Source organism: Myxine glutinosa, chromosome 8 (assembly GCF_964187855.1).
Source record: "Myxine glutinosa chromosome 8, kmMyxGlut1.1, whole genome shotgun sequence".
NCBI classification, from domain to species: domain Eukaryota; kingdom Metazoa; phylum Chordata; class Myxini; order Myxiniformes; family Myxinidae; genus Myxine; species Myxine glutinosa.
The window spans coordinates 49,808,021-49,831,668 of NC_136268.1; the positions used below are offsets into that span (position 1 = coordinate 49,808,021).

Sequence of the window (23,648 nt, forward strand, 5' to 3'; positions counted from 1 at the left end):
CTTTTTCAAGCTCAGCCACATCTACCATACTCAGCCTCTCTTTCAATGCCTCCGTCACTGTCACCTCTTTCAACCTCCACCCCTTCATTCTCGGTTGGTACTTCACCCGCCGAGCTCTCCTCGCACCTTTCACCCTTATGTCGCAGACAACCAAGTGGTGCTGTGCAACAGCCTCCTCCCCCAGGATCACCTTTCTTTCCTGGAGGTGCCCCTATCTCGCCTACGCACCAGCAGGTAGTCAACGGTTGTCGTCGACCCACCTGACGTGTATGTAACAAGCTTATTATCCTCTTTCTGGAACTGAGTATTACAAATCAACAAATCAGCTCCATCAGCAAACTCCAAAATCCTTTCACCTTCTCCATTTCTCACACCATATCCGTAACCCCCATGAACTTCCTCAAAACCGTCCATACTCCTTCCCACATGTCCATTTAGGTCTCCTCCTACCACAACAACTTCCTTATCTTTCAGGTTTTCCATCAGCTTCTCTATTGCACACCAGAACTTGTCCTTCTCTTCGTCGCTCCGACCAACCTGCGGAGCATATCCCGAAATCCCGATATCCCGAAACATCAGCCGAAACATCATCAGAGGACGGGGAAGACCGAGAACGACTTGGCTAAAGATGGTGGAAGAAGAAATGCGGGCAAGGGGGTTAACAAGGAAAGATGCAGGAAATAGGGCAAAATGGAGAAGATTGTCATGGGGACCGCAAGGCTAACCCCCGCTCTAGCAGGGGAAATGGCCTTAAAATGCACGTTGTATACCTTGCATATAAGAAACCCAGGATGTTGGTGTTTTTTTTAAATAATGAGACATGGCTAGAGCTGCATTGCAGCAGCAACGTAATATTCATCCACAACCTAATGGACGTTCTGTCGTGGAATAATCCAAACCCTTGTGTTGGTTGCATCATTTTTTTGGCCATGCACGTGGGATAGAGATAGGATATTATTCCAGTGTCCTCTCAAAAGCATTGTAAGCACATCAGATCTTTATACAAAATGCATGGCATATGTGTAATATTTTAGCAAGCGAATGAGAACTCGAGCTAGTATCCATATATGGAAAGACAGAGAGGCATACAGGTACATGAAAGCAGGCATACCAAAGGAGACTAACATTCCCTATCATCGTAAAACATTGCAAGAAAATAAAGGTTCACGGTGACCCACTCGACCAAACATGCACGAGAAGAGGAAAAACAAGTCCATAACAATACATTTTACCTTGTATAACCCCCGTATGTATATATGTATAACCAAGCAAGCATAAATATATGTGTATGTATGTATATATATATATATATATATATATATCAGTCACTATGCGACCTTCATATCATCAGTGGAGAACCGCCAGCAAGGTGTCCCATACAGCTGCTGCTGCACCTTGCTGGGAGCGATAAGCACCGCCTGCCACGTGGTAACGTTATCTCTGGTATCCACTCATCATATGGAGTCGACCTGGTTGCGGTTGGGAGTTACTAATAATGGTATCTGTAATCTGGTTCTCCAACCTAATGAGCGGACAACATGACGTCATCGCCATGCACGTCCGCCTTGCCTGCGTGCATGGACGTGCAAGGCGGACGTGCATGGCGATGACGTCATGTTGTCCGCTCATTAGGTTGGAGAACCAGATTACAGATACCATTATATATATATATATATATATGTATATATATATATATATATATATGTATGTATGTATGTATGTATGTGTGTATGTATGTATGTATATATATATATAATATATACACATATATATGTATATATTGTTGCGGTTTTAGAACCCACACTTTTGTAAATAAATAATCACTTGTGTAAATATGAAACTTTTATAAATTCTCAACATTAAAGGTTAAAGGTAGCACCCTTAGTTAGGCCACAGCAACACGTAGGCCACCTTAGAAACTCAGTTATTTCCTTATTATGTGTTTCAGAGAAGACCGTGTTTCCAATAATTGAATCTGCGTTGCATCAATTAAATAAGAGTAGGTCCCCAATTCATTTAGTTCATTTTGCGACCTCTCTCTCCAAATTATGTGATGCGCCTTGGTTAGCGTTCGCTCAGGTGCCGCCATTGACCATGCGGTCGGCTCGCGGAAGAAGGGGGCGGAGCGCCAGGAACAAGGTGTGGCCACGTCAACTCACCATCAGGGCGTGGCCGGTAACCCCTTGCCAACCAACCAGGGCTGAGGTGAGCTCGCTGGTGGGCGTGGCCTTTATGAAGCGCGTAGTGATCTTGGCGCACGATATAAAAGCGCGAGCGCAAAACCCTTTTACGGACTCGCTGGGAAACGCGCACTGCGCAAGGACTTGAGGACTGCGCATGCTGGCAAACGGACTCCTTTCCAAGAACTGCGCGGAGACGGCTGATTAATTATGAATGGACTTGTTGGGAGAGCGCATTGTATAAGAGCTCGATTACAAAAGGCGCGTTATTGAAGGACGCGGGCCTTCCCCCCCCAGCTGCCTGCCGGGTTTTCGGAACCGGGGCCGGGCTGGTGAGGAACCGGAGCCTCACCTGGAGCCGGGACCCCATCGCCTGGACCATCTACCTGGACCTTCCACCCTACCAGCTGCCATTCCGTGTGAGTGTGTATGTTTGTCTGGGGTCGTAAGTTAAGACTGTATAGTTAAGCCTGCCCTGTGTCCTTCTCCTTCTTCTTGTACATTCTTTCCTTTCCTCTTCTTTTTGGTTCTAAATAAATTCACCTTGTTCTTTCTTGGTTTTTCCCTAATCCGATCGCCTCCATCCTTTCTTTCCATTGAGTACCTGTGGCACGATTTCCGAACCGCTAGAATTGGGTTTTGTCTTTGTTAATAGCTCAGATCGCGGATTGCTAACCGCTCGGCAATTTTCATCTTATCCGTGTTTCGAGCGGGAGATATTCCCTCGTTTCTGGCGGGCGTTAGTACTTAGGCAGCAGCGAACCCCTAGGCCTAGCAAACCCTACCTAACGCCGCGCCGGAAAGGACGTTATAGCTTCCCAGGACTCGGGACGGCCAGCTTAAAAGACAAGGGGATTAACCCCCCCCCCCCCCCTTGATAAGGGGAGCGCCGACCCCCGAGATCCGTAACAATATATATATATAGTCGCGCGATCCCTTCGGTTAACACCGTCGGACCGCGGAGGACCGAACGGCTTTAATGGAGGCGACGATCAAATACGGATTCGGCTATAAAAGCACGGGAGGAAGAATGTAGAGGGAGAAGCGGCAAGCGCGCACATGTATATCCGACGGCAGCTCTCGATCCTGCAGGGAATTAACTCAAACGAGCACAGGATTTTGGAATGGCAAGCAAATAATAGAAGGATTTATTTGAAGTAAAGATCGGGACAGGAAGACGCGGGGATAAAACTAAATGCTAGGTTGGGACATCCTCACACACAGATTTCAAATACAAGACAAAGGAGGAATCACCAAAATAAATGTTCGTTATGTGCGTCTGTGGGTGCGAGCTTATCTGTCTGTAGTCAAGGAGGGTCCGGCTTCGAGCGCAGTCGTCTGACCGCGGCTCCGGTCAGCGGGAAGCAGGCCTTGATGTGCCCCTCGTTCTGCGCACCGTCAGGCTTCACCGAGCGGCTCGCTGCACCTGCCAGCCTCGCTCGTAGCACCAAGCACCAAGAACACCATGAGCACCAAGAAAAACCAGGGGAGCAAGCGCGAAGGAAAACAAGGGAAGACCAGCCAAGAGCTCCGAGCGACAAGATATCTCCAAGAGTCCAGTGCAGAGAGGAGAGGAGCACGAAGGGTCCAGCGCAGAGCTGATCTTTCTCAAGTCCAGCGCAGAGAGAGACACAACTTCAAGCACGAGGGGAGAGAGAGAGAACGTCGTCGAGCGAGTCCTTTTGTCATCCGGCATGTGACGTCAGTCCTGGCGTGTTCCAATCAGAGCCTCGATTATTCGTGGTCTCTCGAACCTTCTCGCGCCTTCCCACGTCATCGGCGCTCTTCCCTCCAATGAACAACCTCCTTCTAAGTCATCGTTTTGCGCCTTCCGCACTGATTGGCTGAAGGTTCGCGCCTTCCGCCTCAACCAATCACCCGTTCACTGGGCGTGGATATTGCTTGCCACGATGCTCGTTGCTCGGCCAGCTGGTGGTGTGGCTGGCTGCGGCCCCATGTGGCGGTGCCCCGATCTGGCTTCCTGCCTGTTTCCCAAAGTCGTTGTGGTAAGGGAGGGGAATTATTTAATGTGTGCACTAAGGACCTATCTAAGTGTCTATATGAGAATGCTTTGCCATAATGGACAAAGGAATGATCACCAGGTCTGACACACAGGGGTCTTATCTTGGTCCTTACAACTATTTAACACACCAACATCCTTGTATGTTCACAGGTATACACTTACCCTGACAAACCGCCTAAAACACAGAACTTATTACAGGTAGATTTGCTATCCCGACAGACTAAGCATGACACCTATTCAGATATACCTGGCTCTAGATATTCCTCTACCCAAATTCATAACAATATATATATATATATCAGTGTGTGTGTGCGTGTCTGAATGTAAATGGTCATAAAAAAAATCTTCCACAGTTCCATTGGTTGTGACAGTCCTTGCGAAAGGAACAATTGATCTGTTTATCGAAGCATAATTTAAACTTTTATAAAATAATTACATTGGGATACATTCTTACTTGGTTATTCATCTTTATTTATTTTCATCCAGATCAACAAGCTCCACCTGTGCAAGCCACTAATTCGTGCAATTGACAGTTCACAGTTACGTGACAGTTACACCATGGCGCAACGCATTACGTTCAAGTACTATGTGGGCAGGAAGGCTATGTTCGACAGTGACTTCAAGCAGGGTGAGGCTGAAATCCATTGTTGAATGTCGAGCTGTTGAAGCAACATATATTTGCTTCTAAACTTGCTCAGATTAACACTTTTGCACACGTTTATATATATATATACACACATACATATATATATCAAAGGGCGCCCCTTTATATGAACTTTTCTAGAGCATTACTTGATTCCTCCTAAGAACACAAGGGTAGTCCAGCATGCACATGAGATTTTTTTTGAATGGCCCTTCTTTTCTATACCTGCCACCTGGCACATACCCTTATATAAAGGGGCCATTTCTATGCTCCTTGCATTTTTCCCAAGAATATATATATATATATATATATATATATATTTATATATATATATATATATATATATATATATATATATATATATATATATATATATATACATATACTGTATACATATATATACATACACACACACACATGGTATAGATATTGCCCTTTTTGCACCTTAAAGTGAACCGTGCTGAATGGTGCTGTGCACAGCATGGCTCGGTACGGTTTACTTTGTCTGTTTGGTCCAAGAATGAGAAAATGGATTAGAAAACATTATTTTAGCTTTATGTTTGAGAAATATGAACATACTTGCCTTTGAGCTGTCTCTTCTAGATTGTTGGCCCAACCATGAGCTGTTACTCTGATGCTTTGCAGACAGGGTAGTCCATCAATGAGTATGTCGTCTTTCAGAAGGGATTTTAACCTGGTGAATTTTTTCAGGGTTTGGCAGGAAATCTAGAAAAGACCGCTCGAAGACGAGCACGTTATCTCTGACTTATCCTGTCTTCTAGCATTCACTTTTGGACCTTTGAAATCCCAAAATTTCTACTAGAGACAACCAGACTTTCCTTTTCTATTCCTCGATAGTTACTTTGAGATGCTTGGTCAATGTTCCATTTCTTGATTTGCAGGAAATAAAAAATATCAGACTGGCCTTCAAACAATTTTCTTTCCTAAAAATATTGTGCCACCCAAGTAAAGGTGACACGTCAAAGCAGGTGGTCACCTGGAGCCATGTCAAGCCGGATATTTCCTTTCTACCTCTGTCACGAGTGTTGTAAATGCTTAATTGTTGGAAAGTATTTGGGGACCAGTCAGATCTAATTTGGCATTGCTTTGCTTGCAGTCACATTGCCCCTCCATACCTTCCTTCCCATCCCACAGCTGAAGATTACCTGAGTTTTGCATTTGCTCATTGTCACCGTGACAGCCAGAAAAACAAGCGAATGGTCCTTATCTACCTGCTACCTGTGAAAATGCTACTGGTTTGGCCCCTCCTTTGTGCTTTTTATCGAATTCCTTAGTTTTACAAGGAAGTTGTATATTTTTCAAAAATGTGACTTCTTGGGGGAAAAAAATGGTAAAATATCTGAAAGAGCCAGTTTGAAAATGGCTTGCTAAATAATTTTGTGTGACTTTGCTGTGAAGCAGTTTGAGAACCATTTTAATCTTCTGGTGTTGTACAAGACCAAGGCTCCTGGAACATTGAGCAAGAGAATGAACAAAGAGGGACAGGGAGCAGGGAAGGGAGGAAACCTATTAACCTGCAAATAAGAGGGTTAAGTTAGAAAGGGTTTATGGTGGTAGAAATAATTGTGGGTAAGATTGTCAGGTGAGATGGTGGGGCACCACCTACTTAAATCCATAGATGGAGGAGTGGAATTGAACAGGCCCAAGAAGGCAGTTCATTGTATTTAAAAAAAGAAGTATATTTCCTTAAATGGTATCGCCTTTCGTTTAATCCCATTATTAATTTGCAATTGGTCGCTGGCTTTGACACCAATACCAATTTTTATTATGGACTCTAGGCATCAAAAAGCTTCATATATCAAACAAACAGTTTCAAATGGAGCACCTCGCCGCCATTAGAGAATTTAAATTGCATCAGATGTGGGAATAAATGTGAATTGTTTCTCCCAGCTTGCCAGCTCGTTGATGGAAGATGCCATTTACATTTTTGCTGCCTCCATCTCTACCCCATTTAGAATTCTATGCGAGCACGTGCAACTTACTAGTTTATTTAAATCTTCTTAGGCTGGCAGGATGGCCTAGGGGTACGCACAATAGCCTCTATAGCTGTCCAGCCTAGGTTTGAATCTCGACCCAGCTATAAACTGTCATCCCGGTGTTTCACAGGCAGCGTGAGTCATCATTGTGTGTCGTCTCTCGGATGGACGTTAAATTAGGTGTCCCATCTGCCGGCATTCGTTGGTGAATGTTAAAGATGCTGTGGTATTCCTTAAAAAAAAATAATAATACAAGGTCTGAGGCTCGTAACGTAGCTGACACTCACTCACATGGACGTACTGATGAAGCACTGAGCTTGGGGGAAGTGCTGTCACTTCCCGGCATACTGTGGGCACCAGCGATGTCACAACAATGGTGCCGTTTTCCTCCTCCCCATGGATGCGAACCGATTGGGTAGGTGTGAGCTATCGCTGGCACCACGAATACATTTCAATCCCTGCCTAACTACTGCTGGGAGAGGGATGCCAAACCGCGCAGCATGACCCCTGACTTAGAAACTACTTCGGCAGAACCAGCGCTCTATACGGTAGTTTGCCAACACCCCTATATCATCTATAACACAGAGATGATACATCGGATCAGGAAATCTTGTTATCCGAGGGTACTGTGTGGAAATTCTCATGGCAATGGTAATCACGTGATCCATGGCACTTGGCTCGTATTGAATATGATCATGTGAACGCCAAAACTATAAAAAAAACTAAAAAAAAAAAAAAAAACTATAATGAACGCCAAAACTATAATGGATCAAAATAATTTAGCATTGGTATGCACTATTTCCGATCGATTCGATGTGTGAACACAGCTCGGCATGTGAATGTAATATTTATTATCGCAGGCATATGTAAAGTGTTTCGCTGGCACATACAAAGTTTGCATCACCTTATGAAATATATACTGGGGACAGCGCGGCAAATTATAATAAGCAAGAAAATGTCTTCAGAAATCTCAAGGAAACCTGTGTATCCATGGAATGTACTTTCTTTTTTGCCTTGCAGGGACACATGCCGACCGTGCAACTATTACGCAAGTACGACCTCATGCAGTTTGCAGACGTGACACGTGCAGTTGGGTGTGTACCACGCGTTGAAATCATCTTTTGTGGCATCTCATGTCCGTGCACTCATTATCTGGCCTACCCTCTCCACTTTGAACGTACTCTTGGGTTCACAAGATGTAGTTTGCTCACTTTAAAAAGATTGTCAAGGCTTTGCATTGTTTTGCAAGTTGGCAAACTACCATACACCCCAAAAAGTAGTATTTAGGTTTGTAATTCTTGGACCAATATTGATTTATATTTGCACGAGTGATGTGTATTTATTGATTTTGGATAGCACATTGTGCGTTGAATGCAAACCTGGGTTGTGATGGTTCGTGTGCAGCTTGTGGCTGCTGGTTGCATCATTTTCTGGGGGGGCGTGGCTGCCGTTGATGCAATGCCTCTCGACAACAAGTCAGCTGATACTCTTTTTGCCGGCCTTGGAAGGTTGACAGGCTGAGTCAACCCACCCGGTGTAAATTCATCGGCATGGCAGGGGCTCAAACCTAGGACCCTAAGATCTTAAGCCTGCCACCTTAAGCATTAGGCCAACACCAGGCTTATAACCTGGGTTGTGTAAATGAACCAGGTTTTTGTAGACTTTCCATTTCCACAAGACATTTTATTTCCATGCTGCTCAAGTACAGTCCTGTGAGTCCTTTAAATATTTGCAATTTGTTGTACAATGTGGTTCCGAAGCAGCACACGATAAAGTAATTAAGTGTACAGGTGCATCCAAAAAGGATATTTGGAACATCCATCACTCCAGTCATATTGCAATCCAATTGAACCCAAACACCACAGCTACAATTAATATAAGTAGAGTACAGGGTGTTCCAAAACGACTCGGACAATTTTGGTTGTTAATATATTTAGAACCACAAATGATACAACGATACCCTTTGGTTTATATGATACAGAAACTCAAAGTTTTGTGCACACCATCAATACACTTCAATGTGAGCTCCATTTGTCGTGCACAGGACATCAAGGCGGTACACAAGTTCTTGCAATGTTCGGATCCGCATGTTTGTGTCCACCAATGCGCATGCAGCTTTGATCCGAGAACGAAGATCCTGAAGGTTTGCCACCTTGGTGTTGCAGACAACATCTTTAAGAAACCACTACAGAAAAAATCAAGGGGGTTATGTCTGGTGATCATGGGGGCCTTGGCGATTAGTCCGTCTTAGCCAATCCAGCGACCTGGAAATTTTTCATTCAGGACAGCTCGAATGACTAAGGCCCAACTAAGGGGAGCACTGCCCTGTTGAAAAATGATATCGGGTTGCAGATCTTCAATCTGTGGGAAGGTGAATCTTTCCAACATGTTCATGTAAATTGTTCAGGTCACTGTATCCTCTGCAAAGAAAGGCGGACCCACCAAGCGGTCATGGAGAAGGCCACACCACACCAAACATTGACCTATGGACTGTCACGTATGTGTTCAATCACCACGTGGGGGTTTTCAGAGCTCCAGATCCTCAGATTGTGCTGGTTGACCTTCCCTGATACATGAAAGCAAGCTTTGTCTGTGAACATGACCTTTTTCAGGTAATCTTCGTCATCCTCTATGCAACTGAACATTTCCAAGGCAAACACCTTGCATTTGGGTCCGTCATTTGGTTTGAGTTCCTGCAGAATCATCTACACCTTATAGGCATAAAGCTTCATTCTTTAATGCAAAATCCTGTGTACAGTGGTGGTTGGTAGTCTCAGTTCTCTGGATGCACGTTGGCTTGATTTTCTGGGATGTTGGTGAAATGATTCACGTACTCGTTCAACGTCTGCTGCACTTGTACTTGGTCGACCAGTACTTTTCTGTTTCTGTCATCTTGCAGTCTCCTTAAATATATTGTACCACTCTGATACTAGTTCGTGATGGCGGATTCCTGTCACACCTTGAACGGAAATTACACTGAACTTGCATGTCGGATCTCGTCTCGATGAACCATTCGACGCACTGAGCTTTCTCCTGTGGAGTCGCCATTTTCTTTTACATTAATCCACCAGACCTGAAAAGAAAGAAAATTTTATGAGTTTCTGTATCATATGAAACAAAGCGTATCGTTGTATATTTGTGGGACGAAACATATTAACAAGCAAAGTTGTCCAGGTATTTTTGGAACACCCTGTATATTCATTATGTGACCATAATCTGTTTGCGAACCATGTATGAGCGTATTTCTCATGGAGATGCTTATCTGTGATGTGCAACTTCCTTCTATTCCATAATTTTAACTTCTGCAGAAAGTGCATGATTTGTTTTACCGCCTTTTCTACTTAGTCACACAGTTCTCAGCCGAGTCTCCTCATAATTTAGCCTCGTCCCACTGAATGCGGAGAGAAAAGCAACGATCACCTCCCCCAAACTGAGCGGCTGTTTGTCTGAAGTCGAGTCTGATGTCTCGCGTATTTGTCTGCATGTGTGTGCGATTTATATTGCTGCTTCTCTGCAAGCCTAAGAACACGTAAAATTTTTCCCATGTTATTCAGTTTCTATTATTTCGTAATACAATCTCATTTGAGCTCTATCATCATATCAACATAAGATCCAATGTTTGTGTGTCGGTTTTGCATCTCCTCCCAAGCCACTGGTCGCACAAAGTTGAAAATGGTTCCATATTAACCGCCAAGGACCCGGGTAATCACCATTTGGACAGAAGCGTTTTCATTATTCACATCGACAAATGCACAGATAAAGCAAGCGTGAACTATGCTTTGCGCAGCTTGGCGACAAGTCGCCGCTGATTGGCTGTGCGAGGCAAGGTGCACTGGGATTGGCTCCTGGGAATTGTACCCCCTACAGTGCCTGTTTCCCCATTCTTAGGATTCCAAAATGAAGAAAATTAGAGCTATAAACAACGCAACAAAAAGTGCACCCTACGCGAGCTTGCTCGTACTATATATAATTCATAGTCTGTTTGTCTTCCATGCTCTCTTGAACCGCTGGATGTAATGAGTTGAAAACTGCTGCTTGTACTTGGGATGTACATGTCAGGTTCTTAAAGTTGTATTTCCGGAATTGGGAACATTATGAGAACTGAACCGCTGGGCAGAATGAGTTGAAAATTGGTGGTTGTACTCGTGGAGTGCACAGGAAGATTTTACTGGGGGAAAAGAAAGACCGATAAAATCTGACAACGGTGTTGCCGGGCTTGGATATGCTGTCCCCCGTCATGTGACCAGATCCTCAGCTCTGATTAATTAGTGGACGTTTGTGAGGGACATACATACATAGACCGGATGGACAGACAAACGCTGTTCCAGACGGCTTTGCACTCAGGAGTACGCGGTAAAAAAAAAAGAAGAAGAAGATATATATATATATATATATATATATATATATATATATATTAAAAAAAAATATATATATATATATATATCGTACTTCTGGGGGTTCAGCGTAGGGGAGGACCCCCCCATTTCTCCATGTAAATGTGTATTGTGTCACACCACCTGTTGGGAGCCAGTATTACAAATCATAAAATACGCTATGGACGTCAAAAAAAGTCTGGGAATTTACCTGCTCCAAGACTCGCGCTTACCTGTACAATACATTTTGCATGCACCGAATGTCCAGCAAATTCTAGATGATGTGGATGTGGAATCCGATTTATTTGAAATGTCCTTGTTTGGTCCAGTCAAACTGCATTTTAGCAGACCCTGATTGTGAGAAAAATAAGCACAGAAATAAACTAAAATGTTTATAATTGTTTTTCCAATGAGTCTTTGTCATTGTGAAACATAACTGACTGAATTTTATGAAAGAGATGCATTAAGCAATTTAATATTCTGCTTTAAACTGGTATCGATGTCTGTCGGTCTCCCAGCGAAGGGAACCTGCTGCTGCTGAATGAAGCTCTAAACAAGCACGAGACATTCTTCATCCGATGTGGAATCTTCCTCATTCTTGAAAAGCTTAAGATCATTACCTACAGGAATCTCTTCAAAAAAGTGTAAGCTTGCTGTGTGAGCCTCATCTTGAGGATTCTCTCATCGGTTTCCTTTTTCTTCTTTCATATCAATTTTTTTTAAATCAAAACTACAAAGCCCTGCCATTATTTAACTTTATTCGTATGTTATCTTTACAAGCTAGAATGTTGTACTCATTCTAGGTAAGTATAATAAGTTGACATTTTGGTTGAAATCAGAAATGGCCTTGAATTTAGCTAGGTCAGTGAGGGCCTTAGGATATGTTTATTATTATTATTATTATTATTATTATTATTATTTGTATACAAGATCGAGGCTCGTGAAATAGCTAGAATTAATCACACAATAAGTCAAACCGGCACATAAAACACAAAATAAGGGGAGCGGTAGACAAGACGGGGAGAGAGGGTGAAGGACACAAACACAACATTTGAGAGCAGGGACATCGATAGAACTGTGGGAGGGAGAGGGCTTGGGGGGAGGTGGGAGTGGTATAAAACATATGGACACTGCAAGGATTTCCAGGAAAGAAGTTGGAATTTCGAAAAAGTGTATCTGGGGTGAATTAGCAGGGGTAGAAAAGATCAAGGTTTTCGATGGGGGAAGATAAGAGATGGTGGTGAACAGCTGTTTTAAAGACCTGGAGGGAGGAGTGGGATTGAAGGGAGTGTGGGAGTTTGTTCCAGAGGCGGGAGAAAAGAGGAATGAAAGAGTGAAGCTGAGCAGAGAGTCTTGATTTTGGCAGTTTAACCATAAGAGGGTTGCTGGCAGATCTTGTGCGACCTGTAGGAATATTTGGGGGACACAGCACAGACAGAGCAGGGGGAGCTAGGCCGGATTGGAGTCGGTAGAAGACAGAAAGACCACCAACCTGCCTGTGGTGAGTGAGTGAAAGGCCCTCGGAGTTAACTTCATCACGGGAGATTCCAATGATTCTGAAAGCTTTGGTTTCGACAGCGTGAAGACGAGCTAGGTGTGAGGCAGGAGCACCAGCCCAGAGGGGAGAACAGTATTCCATTGAGTTGCGGATGAAAGCCTTGTATGTGGTGAGGAGCTCAGGTGTGCCAAGGAAGGACGTCGCATGACGGAGGATGCCCAGTCAGCGACTGGCTTTGGAGGCCAGCTTGGAAATGTGGTTTTCCCAGGAAAGATTATGGCAGATCGTGAGACCCAAAAGCTTGAGTGACAGAACTTCTTGGAGAGGATTGTTGAGAAAGTAGATGGGAGGGTTTTCCAGTCGGTCTTTTCGAAGAGACATCGTAAGAGTGTGAGATTTGTCAGGAATCAGGAATATGTTGGAGTGTTAAGGCCCTCGTTCAGTCCACAGAATCGAATGTATTTTCAAACTTCTGAAGGCCTTTTTACACTCGAGCTATGAACCCCGGGGCAAACTCACCCCTGAATCATTTCACTCTTGTTCAGCGCTAGCCACATTCCGTTCACCCTGGGGCCCTGGATGTGGTCCAATGTAAAAAGACTGATAGACTCTTAATCAAAGAGAAAAGTCAAGGATTTGTTCACTTCCGGTTCTGGTTTCTCAACTGTGGATGCGCAATTTTTGCCTCTGCCAACTTCCCCCATCACCCCTCCCCTTCAAATCTCCCCTCTCACCCCTCCTCCTCAAGGTTTCCTCTTAAGTCATCCACAAAGCTGCCCTCTCCCCCTTCCAACTCTTTCCTCCACCTCCTCCAATCGTCTACTTCCCCTCCTCCCCCCCTCATATTACTCCTCACTGTGCCTCATCCCATCACCACCTATCCTTTTGTCCTCCTCCTTATTCTGCCCTCTCTCCTTGCTCTTCTGCAATCGCTGACACACTGTCAACTGCTCTCCTGACCTCCTCCTCTCCTCCCTCATCTTACCTGACCCCTCCCCTTTCTTGTACCTGATGCTCCCCCTCCTTCTTCCTTAATGGTATAGACCTCAAACATCCAGGGCCTTCACTCAAATCTGACTGATCTCTCCATACAAGTCGCTTGTCATAAACTCGACTTAATCTGCTTGACATAAACTTTCCTCCTTCAAGACGTCCCTGACTCCTTAGTATCTCTCCCTGGTTACTCCTTCCTTCGGTATGATAGACCTGAGCCTCATCTTGGTGGCAGAGTTACACTGTACTGTACATTAAAAAAAAAAAAAACTCTCACTCCATGTACTGCTCTTAAACCTTCCAAACCCCATGAGTCCCTCTGGCTACGATTTCCCTCCGCTCCCACCTTTCATATGTGTGTTCTACCGTTCACCAAACAGTGATGACTCCATTTACATCTTGCCAGAGAGACAACATCTCGCTGTACCGCTGTCAATTGTCATCATGCCAGCTGGCTGGGTGAAGGTACCTCTCTCACCAGCCATGGCACCTCAGCAAAGGACTTCTGCGACTCATTGGCACTGACACAATCTGTCAATTTCCCGACCCGAGTCTCAGTCAATGGAGTATCTTCTCTTCTAGACTTGGTTATGACAAACTTCCCTGAAAATGTCTGCTGTTCTGCTTCTGCTCCAATCGGTTCATCTGATCATTTCCTTGTTAAAGTGGACATCTCTCTGGCCATTCTCAGAGAGCCTCCTCAGTGTCGACGAATCTGGCATTTCACTCAGGCTGACTGGCACTGTCTGCAAGCAACCATAAATCATCTGGACTGGTCTCCCATCTCCACTGCCTCTGACACCAACTCATCCTGGGAATTCTTCCAAAGTAAACTGCTCTCTCTGTCATGCACAGATTTATCCCATCTCATCTTCAGTTGTCATACCCTTCCTCCCGCCCATGGTACACTGAATCTTGTGGTGAGACAGTTGCCCTGAAACAACTTGCCTTTGCCTCTTGGAAGGCAAATCCAACTGAAGGTAATCTCAGTTCCTTTCACAAAGCTCGGAACAAGTGTGTGTCTACCCTCAGGAGAGCCAGGAAACAATATCTCTCTGATCTCAAGACTGAACTCTCAAACCTGTCTCCCTCCTCCAAATCCTGGTGACGTCTGGTCAAATCCGTTTCTGGTGTTTGTTCCCCCTCCATCTCCTCCCTTACCTAAAATGGCTACACAGTTGACACCGCAATGAAAAGGCTGAATGCCTCAACTCTGTGTTTTCCTCAAAATCTTGTGTCCCAAACCCATCTCTCCCTGTACCCACCATACCCAGTCCTACGAAGCTGCTCCTGGACTCTGTGTCCTTCTCTCCCGACAAGGTGAGGTTTCTGTCAAACTTTGACTCTGATTCTGCAAGTGGACCAGACGGCATTAGCCCACAGGTCCTAAAATACTGCTCTGCCGCTCTTTCACACCCTCTCTCTGCTCTCTTCACCCTCTCTTTTGCTCAAGGTCATCTGCCATCAGCTTGGAAATCAGCCAACAGTACCGCTTTACACAAAAAGGTGCAAAAACAGATCCTCTAGAGCCAGTCGCCGACTGGGCATCCTCCGTCGTACGAGGTCCGTCTTTGGCACACCTGAGCTCCGCACCACATACAAGGCTTTTATCCGCAGCTTGATGGAATACTGTTCTCCCCTCTGGGCTGCTGCTCCTGCCTCACACCTAGCTTGGCGTACCGCTATTGAAACTAAAGCATTCAGAATCATTGGAATCTCCCACGATGAAGCCGATTGTGAGGGCCTTTCACTCACTCACCGCAGGCAGGTTGGTGGTATTTGTCTTCTACCGACTCCTCTCTGGCCTTGCTCCCCCAGATGTCTGCTTTGTCCCCCAAATATTCCTTCAGGACGCACAAGATCTGCCAGCAACCCTCTTCTCGTGAAACTGCCAAAATCAAGACTCTCTGCTCACCTTCACTCTTTCATTCCTCTTCTCTCCCACCTCTGGAACAAACTCCCTCACTCTCTTCAATCTCATTCTTCCCTCCAGGTCTTTAAAACAGCTGTTCACCACCATCTCTTATCTTCCCCCATCCAAAACCGTGATCTTTTCTACCCCCGTTAATCTACCCCAAACCCACCTTTTTGAAAATTTGTTTGCTTTCCTGAAAGTCCTTGTATTGTCCATCTTGTTTATCCCATGTACCCCGCACCACCCCTCTCCCTTACACAGATCTCCTGATGTCCGTTCTCTGCTGTTGTTTTTTTTTTTCTTTGGTTGTTCCCTCTGTCTCCCCTCACTTTATTATATGTTCTATGCGTTCGCTATTACATGAGCCTCGACTTGGTATTCAAAAAAATTGAGGTATTGAAATGAAATATCGTGATTGGTCAAAAAATGATTTGATGTTAAATACACGATGTTGTCGTTTTAAATTGTCCTTAATCTTTAGTAATGGTGTGGCTTGAACCGAAATTGGAAGCACCTGTGAAACCTTGGCCTGCTGCTATGCCACGTTAACCATTTGTTTTTGCTCACACGAGACTGAATATGGAGCACGTGTAAAGGTGCGGATCGCAGGTAGTAAAGTAGAACAGCACTCGGTGGAGCATACTCTGCCAGGCTGAACAGTATACGTGTTGTATCCCACCGATGGATCAGATCTGGATCTGGACCTGAACCAAAAGTTAATCGGCTTGTTCTTGTCACCTAATTTTAAAACTTCTCGTATCCGGATTTGGGTCTTTACCAAAATCAAAACGATTCGTGCTTGTCACACACCCAACCTCTCCAGAAAATTTCGTCCAAATCCATCCACAACTTTTGAGAGATCCTGTTGACAGACAGATAAACAGACAGGGATGAAAACAACCTCCACCCACCTTTGGTGGTGGAGGTAAATTTATCCCACCAGTTGTCTAACCATTTCTGTGTTACATGTGGAATAAAAAGAATACAGCAATAAAACAAACATCATACTCGCCAAATTTTATTTTCCAATCGAGCAGGGCCCAACGTAACATCCAAAACAGCATCATATTAGCATGCTTCACTATACATAAAAAACAAGCTGGACAGTGAGTCAGTCATTCCCCTCCACCCAACCTGTAGGTATTTGCTGCTGAAGACCCATCTGCTGCCCTTGGGAGCCTTTCTTGTAGCCCTGCAGTTCATGAAAGTTGAGAATGTGGACCTCGATGAAGTTCAATGCCTGCTTGCTAACCTCATCTTCAATGTGAGTTACTCTGCAAACGCATCCACAAACTCTTCTTCACATTGAATGAGCTTTGGACTGTCGGGATCGATCAGATGCCATTGTATTCATTTTTGAACCGTCTCATCTGGGTTTCGTTCCCGACCCGAATATAATCGATGTCCTGATCTACAAGGACACCGCCCCCTCACTTATGATGAAACCTGAAGGTCAAACTTGCAATCGGATGCCGATCAAATATGCATTCGTGCTGTTTGGGCAAAAAAAATAATCTGATTTGTGTGAGGAAATCGAAAGATTGAACCCTTATTGTTTTTTTTCCAGGGTCACATTAAGGGTTACATTTCTCACCAACACCAGAAACTGGTCGTGAGTAAACAAAACCCTTTTCCTCCTCTATCCGCCATCATCTGAAGAGTTTACCTGTCCGATGGAACGGATTTTACAAAGCACCCACCGGTCTCGTTCGGGGTGAAAAAGGCTTTTGGAAAACTGTGTTAATTTCATATCAAAATTACATTCCGAGTTGTCAGAATAACTTCATGTTTTTTAATTATTATTTGTCATCCAAGGCTGTCCAGAATTCCTGCATCGATGTTTGAGACATTTTCAAATAAGGTTCATGTGTTTTGTGACTAATGATGTCATTTATTTAAAATATCCTTTTCATCGGCAGAACTTCCCAGAACTAAAACTTCCAAAGCAATAGAGTCCGCCGTCGCCTTGTTTGGCCCTCGGGACCTTCTTTTTTTTTAAGGTCAAGGGTGCAAGACTCGGTCTTCATTTTCAAATGTTTTAATGTACCAATAATTAGCCAAATAAAGGTTTTTTTTGGCAGTTTCTAGCAGTCGGGTGCAACAATTTGGCGGTGAAAAATGTTTGGATGGATTTGGCACACTCACTGGGAAAATGGGTGGGCGGGAGGGGGTAAAGGGGGGCAATGAGGGTGCGTGCACTACATGTGAATCTTTTTCTTTTTTTTTTGCGTGTACTTCATGCTTGTTTTTTGCGTGTACTTCATGCTTGTTTTTTTGCGTGTACTTCATGCTTGTTTTTTGCGTGTACTTCATGCTTGTTTTTTTGCGTGTACTTCATGCTTGTTTTTTGCGTGTACTTCATGCTTGTTTTTTTGCGTGTACTTCATGCTTGTTTTTTGCGTGTACTTCATGCTTGTTTTTTTGCGTGTACTTCATGCTTGTTTTTTGCGTGTACTTCATGCTTGTTTTTTTTGCGTGTACTTCATGCTTGTTTTTTGCGTGTACTTCATGCTTGTTTTTTTGCGTGTACTTCATGCTTGTTTTTTGCGTGTACTTCATGCTTGTTTTTTTGCGTGTACTTCATGCTTGTTTTTTTGCGTGTACTTCATGCTTGTTTTTTGCGTGTACTTCATGCTTGTTTTTTGCGTGTACTTCATGCTTGTTTTTTTTGCGTGTACTTCATGCTTGTTTTTTGCGTGTACTTCATGCTTGTTTTTTTGCGTGTACTTCATGCTTGTTTTTTTGCGTGTACTTCATGCTTGTTTTTTGCGTGTACTTCATGCTTGTTTTTTGCGTGTACTTCATGCTTGTTTTTTTGCGTGTACTTCATGCTTGTTTTTTTGCGTGTACTTCATGCTTGTTTTTTGCGTGTACTTCATGCTTGTTTTTTGCGTGTACTTCATGCTTTTTTTTTTGCGTGTACTTCATGCTTGTTTTCCTCCACCACTTTTACATGGTGGTTGTTCGTTCATGAACATTTATTAAAGTGTCCACTTTGGTGTGTGAATGCCAGTCAGCGTGACCCTGCGTAAGCTGACTATAGTGGGGCGGAGAGGGGGGGTAATTCAAGATTGCCGTAACTCGGTGCAGAGTGAATGGCAGGAAGTACCGGTGGATACCTAAGGTGCATCACGTTGGCAAAAGTGCTGCGGGATAGAGAGATGTAACAGAAAGTAATCCTTGTAAACTGTTCAACAATAAATGAAATGTGTCGACTGGGCCGGCGGACGCCTTCCAGTGCATGACTTGGAAATTAACTTTGAATTACAACTGAAAGAATGTCATATTTATCATCACGTGTCGCATCACTATAATTACTGCAGTAAAGATGCCGACGATGCCTTCACATCGCTCTTCGTGGGTGAAATTTGGTAAAGTCACTTCCCTGGACCCAGTAGTTTGAGACAAATCAGAACTGTGCCTGACTTGTAATAATAGTTACATATCCGAGAATACATTTTCACTTCCGCTTGTTGTGCGAGCACTTTAGTAAGAAGGCACTGAACAAAAAATAAATAATGAAGTTATCCATTTTGACTGTTCTCCAAATTCACAAAACACACCTTTTCTGCAATGTGTGAAAGAATCACGTCACCAACCAATTTCCCTCATCTGATGAAATTCTTCTTCGACAGCCACCATTATCCCACCTTTCTTGTGGAGTTGGGCGGGGAGAGCTTGGCCCGAGTCTTCACGAACCAGCTGGCCAGGCCTTTGTAATTTGTTCAGGATGCCGGCGATAAGTCGTCTGCCCTTCGCAAAGGACACCGTGTGATCTTTAATGTCACCAACTGATGTCGGCAGACGAGTTCTCCCGTTCAACATCCTTCTGATGGATAGCCATATAATGATGGATGCATCACCTTGCCTGTGAATCACCTGGGTGACGGTTTATATCTAGGCGAACATTCAAACCCGGAGGACGGCCCAAAGCTAAAACTGTTTTGCATCTTCCAAACGGTCAACCTGGGGTTCGTCTTTTGCATTTTTCTTGTAGTCGTGTCAGCCATGACATCATGAATTACATCCAAATAAATCCACCTGAAGCTTACAAAAACAAGAAGGGCACTCTTCAACGTCGACCTATATGCATCCGCCCACATTATGACATTATTATACAAACAGTGCATTCAGAAAGTATTCAGACCCCTTCACCTTTTTCACATTTTGTTATGTTGCAGCCTTATGCTGAAATCGTTTAAATTCTTTTTTTCCCTCATCAATCTACACTCAATACCCCATAATGACAAAGAGAAAACAGGATTTTAGAAAGTTTTGCAAATTTATAAAAAGAAAAAACTGAAATATCACATTGACACAAGTATTCAGACCCTTTGCTATGACACTTGAAATTTAGCTCAGGTGCCTCCCATTTCTCTTGATCATCTTTGAGATGTTTCTCCACCTTGATTGGAGTCCACCTGTGGTAAATTCAATTGATTGGACATGATTTGGAAAGGCACACACCTGTCTATATAAGGTCTCACAGCTGACAATGCATATCAGAGCAAAAACCAAGCCATGAGATCGAAGGAACTCCCTGCAGAGCTCAGAGACAGGATTGTGTCGAGGCACAGATCTGGGAAAGCCCACAAAAAAATTTTCTGCTGTATTGAAGGTTCCCAAGAGCACAGTGGCCTCCATAATTCCTCAATGGAAGAAGTTTGGAACAACCAGGACTCTTCCTAGAGCTGGCGCCCGGCCAAACTGAGCAATCGGGGGAGAAGGGCCTTGGTAAGAGAGGTGACCAAGAACCCGATGGTCACTCTGGCTGAGCTCCAGAGATCCTGTGTGGAGATGGGAGAAACTTCCAGAAGGACAACCATCATTGCAACACTCCACGATCTGGGCTTTATGGCAGAGTGGCCAGACGGAAGCCAAACAGTTCAATCTTGGTTTCATCAGACCACAGAATCTTGTTTCTCACAGTCTGAGAGTCCTTCAGGTGTTTTTTTGCAAACTCCAAGTGGGCTTTCATGTGTCTTTCACCGAGGAGAGGCTTCCGTTTTCTCGGCAACCGTTGGTCCAATTGGCATGAAATTTTCACCATAGGAGGGCCGCCTCCTGTAGAATATTTTAGTGAATATTATGACGTCACAAGTCACGTGGTACTGGCACCATCTTGGAAAAACCAAAAAAACTTTGCACCTCTATCTCAAAAACCGCTGCACAGAAAGAATTGAGACAGGTCTCGTTGCAAAGAACTCGCCATGCCGAATGACATATGTGAATGATGACATCATAGGTGCCGCCGTTATGACGTCATAATTCGACAAGTAAAATACTTTATCCGATCAGGATGAAATTTCTTGAGCGTCTTCTCGGTATAAATTGATGCATAAATAAAATTATAATGACGTCGTAGGTCACGTGGTTCGGCCGCCATATTGTTTTGAGTGAAAAGCCTGAAAAACCACTATAATCCAATTTTCTCAAACGACTGAACAGATCGAGGCCAAACTTTGCAGGCTGAATCGCATACCCATGACGAACAAAAAAGTCAGCGAGAATGACGTCATGCGTCACATGGTTTTGGAGTTCTGACGTTTTTAAGCATAAACTTTTAAAATCTAGCTCCTCCCTCATTTTTGATCCTATTGAGGGGAAACTACACAGATGTGTTCAGCATATCAGTCTACTCAAATTGACCTTTTCGAATTTGCAATAAGTGATGTGGTTTGGCAGATGTAGATAATTAAACGAAAATATTTAAAAATTTATAACCCTTGAACCGCTTCAGTGATCGACGTGAAACTTTATATTACAGTAAAGGTCATGAAGTGTAACACGTTTGCAAAATTCCAAGATGATTGGATGTACGGTCTGGAAGCTGGAAGTTATTGCGTGAAGAAGAAGAGTCTTCTATAGTGGGCATGGAATTAATTATCCATCTGCACATGACGAGCAGGCAAAGTACGGAGCGACCTCACGGGGTCATTTTGATCTCAAATAAAATTCTGATTGGACATTTGTCAATCGCTGAGGTATATTAACACACGACCAAAACAGATTTGGCGAAATTCCGACGATTTTTGACGAAAATATAACATTTGTGTCTGCATTTCAGTAAAGTGTGTGCCGTGTCAGCATTTAAAAAATTGAAACATGGCTCATTGTAAATAACTCCATGTGGGGAATCGGTGTTAACGATGACGTCATTGGTGCCATAATTATGGTCATAATTTGACAGGGACAACTCTTAGTCTGATCAGTTTGAAAGTTATTGAGCATTATCTTTGCAACAATTATTTAGAGAATATAAATTTATGATGTCATCGCTCACGTTGTCTGGCAGCCATATTGGATCAAAAAAAAGAAACGTTCAAAAATAGAAGAGTTGGCTCACACCAAGTTGATTGTGCAGAGTAAGTATTCCATGAATACCATCTAGTTCCGACTTGTATCAAGTTTGACTTGGATCCCTTCAGCCGTTCTTAAATTATCATGGTAACAAAATAATTGTAACTTACCATGACCTATGATCTCTTGACCCCAAAATCTAATCAGTTCATCTTTGCATCATAATATATAATTATCCCAAGTATGGTGAAAATCCCAGGACTAGTTCACAAGTCAGCTCGGTAACAGAAGTTTTACCGAACCGGACATCCAACATTTCACCTCTTGACCCCAAAATATAATCAGTTCATCTTACATCATTAAATAGTTGCCTGGTGTTGGCTTAGCGGTTAGGGTGCCAGCTTGGGATCCTCGGATCCTGGGTTCGAATCCCGGTTGATCGCTGAACGCCAGGGGGGTTGACTCAGCCTGTCATCCTTCTGAGGTCGGCAAATTCAGTACCAGTTCACTGGTAATTCCCTGCGTGTCACAAGAGGCGACTAACAGGGTTGGCGACAGGAAGGGCATCCGGCCATAAAAAAAAAAACATAGCTTCAAAAAGGGGACCAAGGTGTCCAAAAAAGGCTAACCCCTGCTCTGTGGGGAAAAATGGCCTCTAAAGGTGGTTCTTACATCATTAAATACCTGCACCAAGTTTGACTTGGATCCCTTCAACTGTTCTCAAGTCATGAACCTATTAGACTCTGACCTTTGACCCCAAAATCAAATTAGTTCATCTTTGCATCATTGTGCATACTTGAACCAACTTTAGTCAAAATCCCCTCACTGGTTCACAAGTTATTACAGTAACAGGATGTTTAATTAACATGACCTCTGACCTTATAATCCCAAAATCTAATCAGTTCGTCTTTACCTTATTATACATATCTGCACCAAGTTTGACTTGGATCTCTTCAGCCGTTCTCAAGTTATCACGGGAATGAAAACCCATCATGGACGGACAACCCGAAAACATCATGCCTTTGGCAACTTCGTCAGCGGAGGCATGAAAAGCCAAGTTGTCAGACTTCATTTCAATAAACACAAGACGGTTCCTCAAGGCTAAATATAAAGCTTTTTGCTGAAGATCTTGTGTAAACAAACTCCGAAGCCGTTCGCTTTGGACCAAACCATTTCATGTAAATAGAGGGGGGGGGGGGATTGTCACCGTACTCGCAAGCCGTTCGCTTTGGACCAAACCATTTCATGTAAATAGAGGGGGGGGATATAATTTTAGATATAGATATAGTACGGGCATGCCCTAGTATTTACCAATGCGCTTCCTATACATGTTTCCCTCAATTTATTTACATTTGTATTGCTGCAAATTTGGGAGGGATCGATTCTCTGTTGCCTCGTTAGGCGCAAATTGACCATCCGCAGGAAAGGCAAAGGTTTTTCAAAATGAAAACGATTATTCGATGTGTAAAATGAGAGAGGGAGTGCAAAAGTATCCAGTGTTGGAATTTCGATGCAATAAACGTTCAACGTGATGTTTATTCTTAAACTTGCAGGTGCAGGTAAAACGAAAACATTTCACAAGTTTGCATCAAAAGTTTTTTCCTCAAACTAGCATTTTCAAATCAAAGATTTGACGATGCATTCCCAAAAACTCTTGAAATTTGTTCATGAAACTCCATCTTGGATTTTCTGTCAGTGAGCAAATGAAACAGCGCCACTTCGCTGT

General features: G+C 43.7%; 1 protein-coding gene across 3 annotated transcripts in view; it reads left to right on the plus strand.

The window, feature by feature from the left end:
* Positions 1–18,842, plus strand: part of PCID2 (PCI domain containing 2) — a 56,141-nt gene extending 37,299 nt beyond the window's left edge. For 2 of the 3 annotated variants that reach the window (XM_078783261.1, XM_068124438.2), the window contains 6 exons: positions 4,690–4,831; positions 6,002–6,102; positions 7,864–7,937; positions 11,735–11,860; positions 16,763–16,886; positions 17,190–18,842. In XM_078783261.1, the coding sequence (XP_078639387.1) occupies positions 4,690–4,831; positions 6,002–6,102; positions 7,864–7,937; positions 11,735–11,860; positions 16,763–16,886; positions 17,190–17,279 (657 nt within the window). In that variant the 3' untranslated portion in view covers positions 17,280–18,842. The remainder of the gene's footprint in view (positions 1–4,689; positions 4,832–6,001; positions 6,103–7,863; positions 7,938–11,734; positions 11,861–16,762; positions 16,887–17,189) is intronic. The other variant, XM_068124439.2, reaches the window with a different exon arrangement.
* The last annotated feature ends 4,806 nt before the right edge of the window (positions 18,843–23,648 follow it).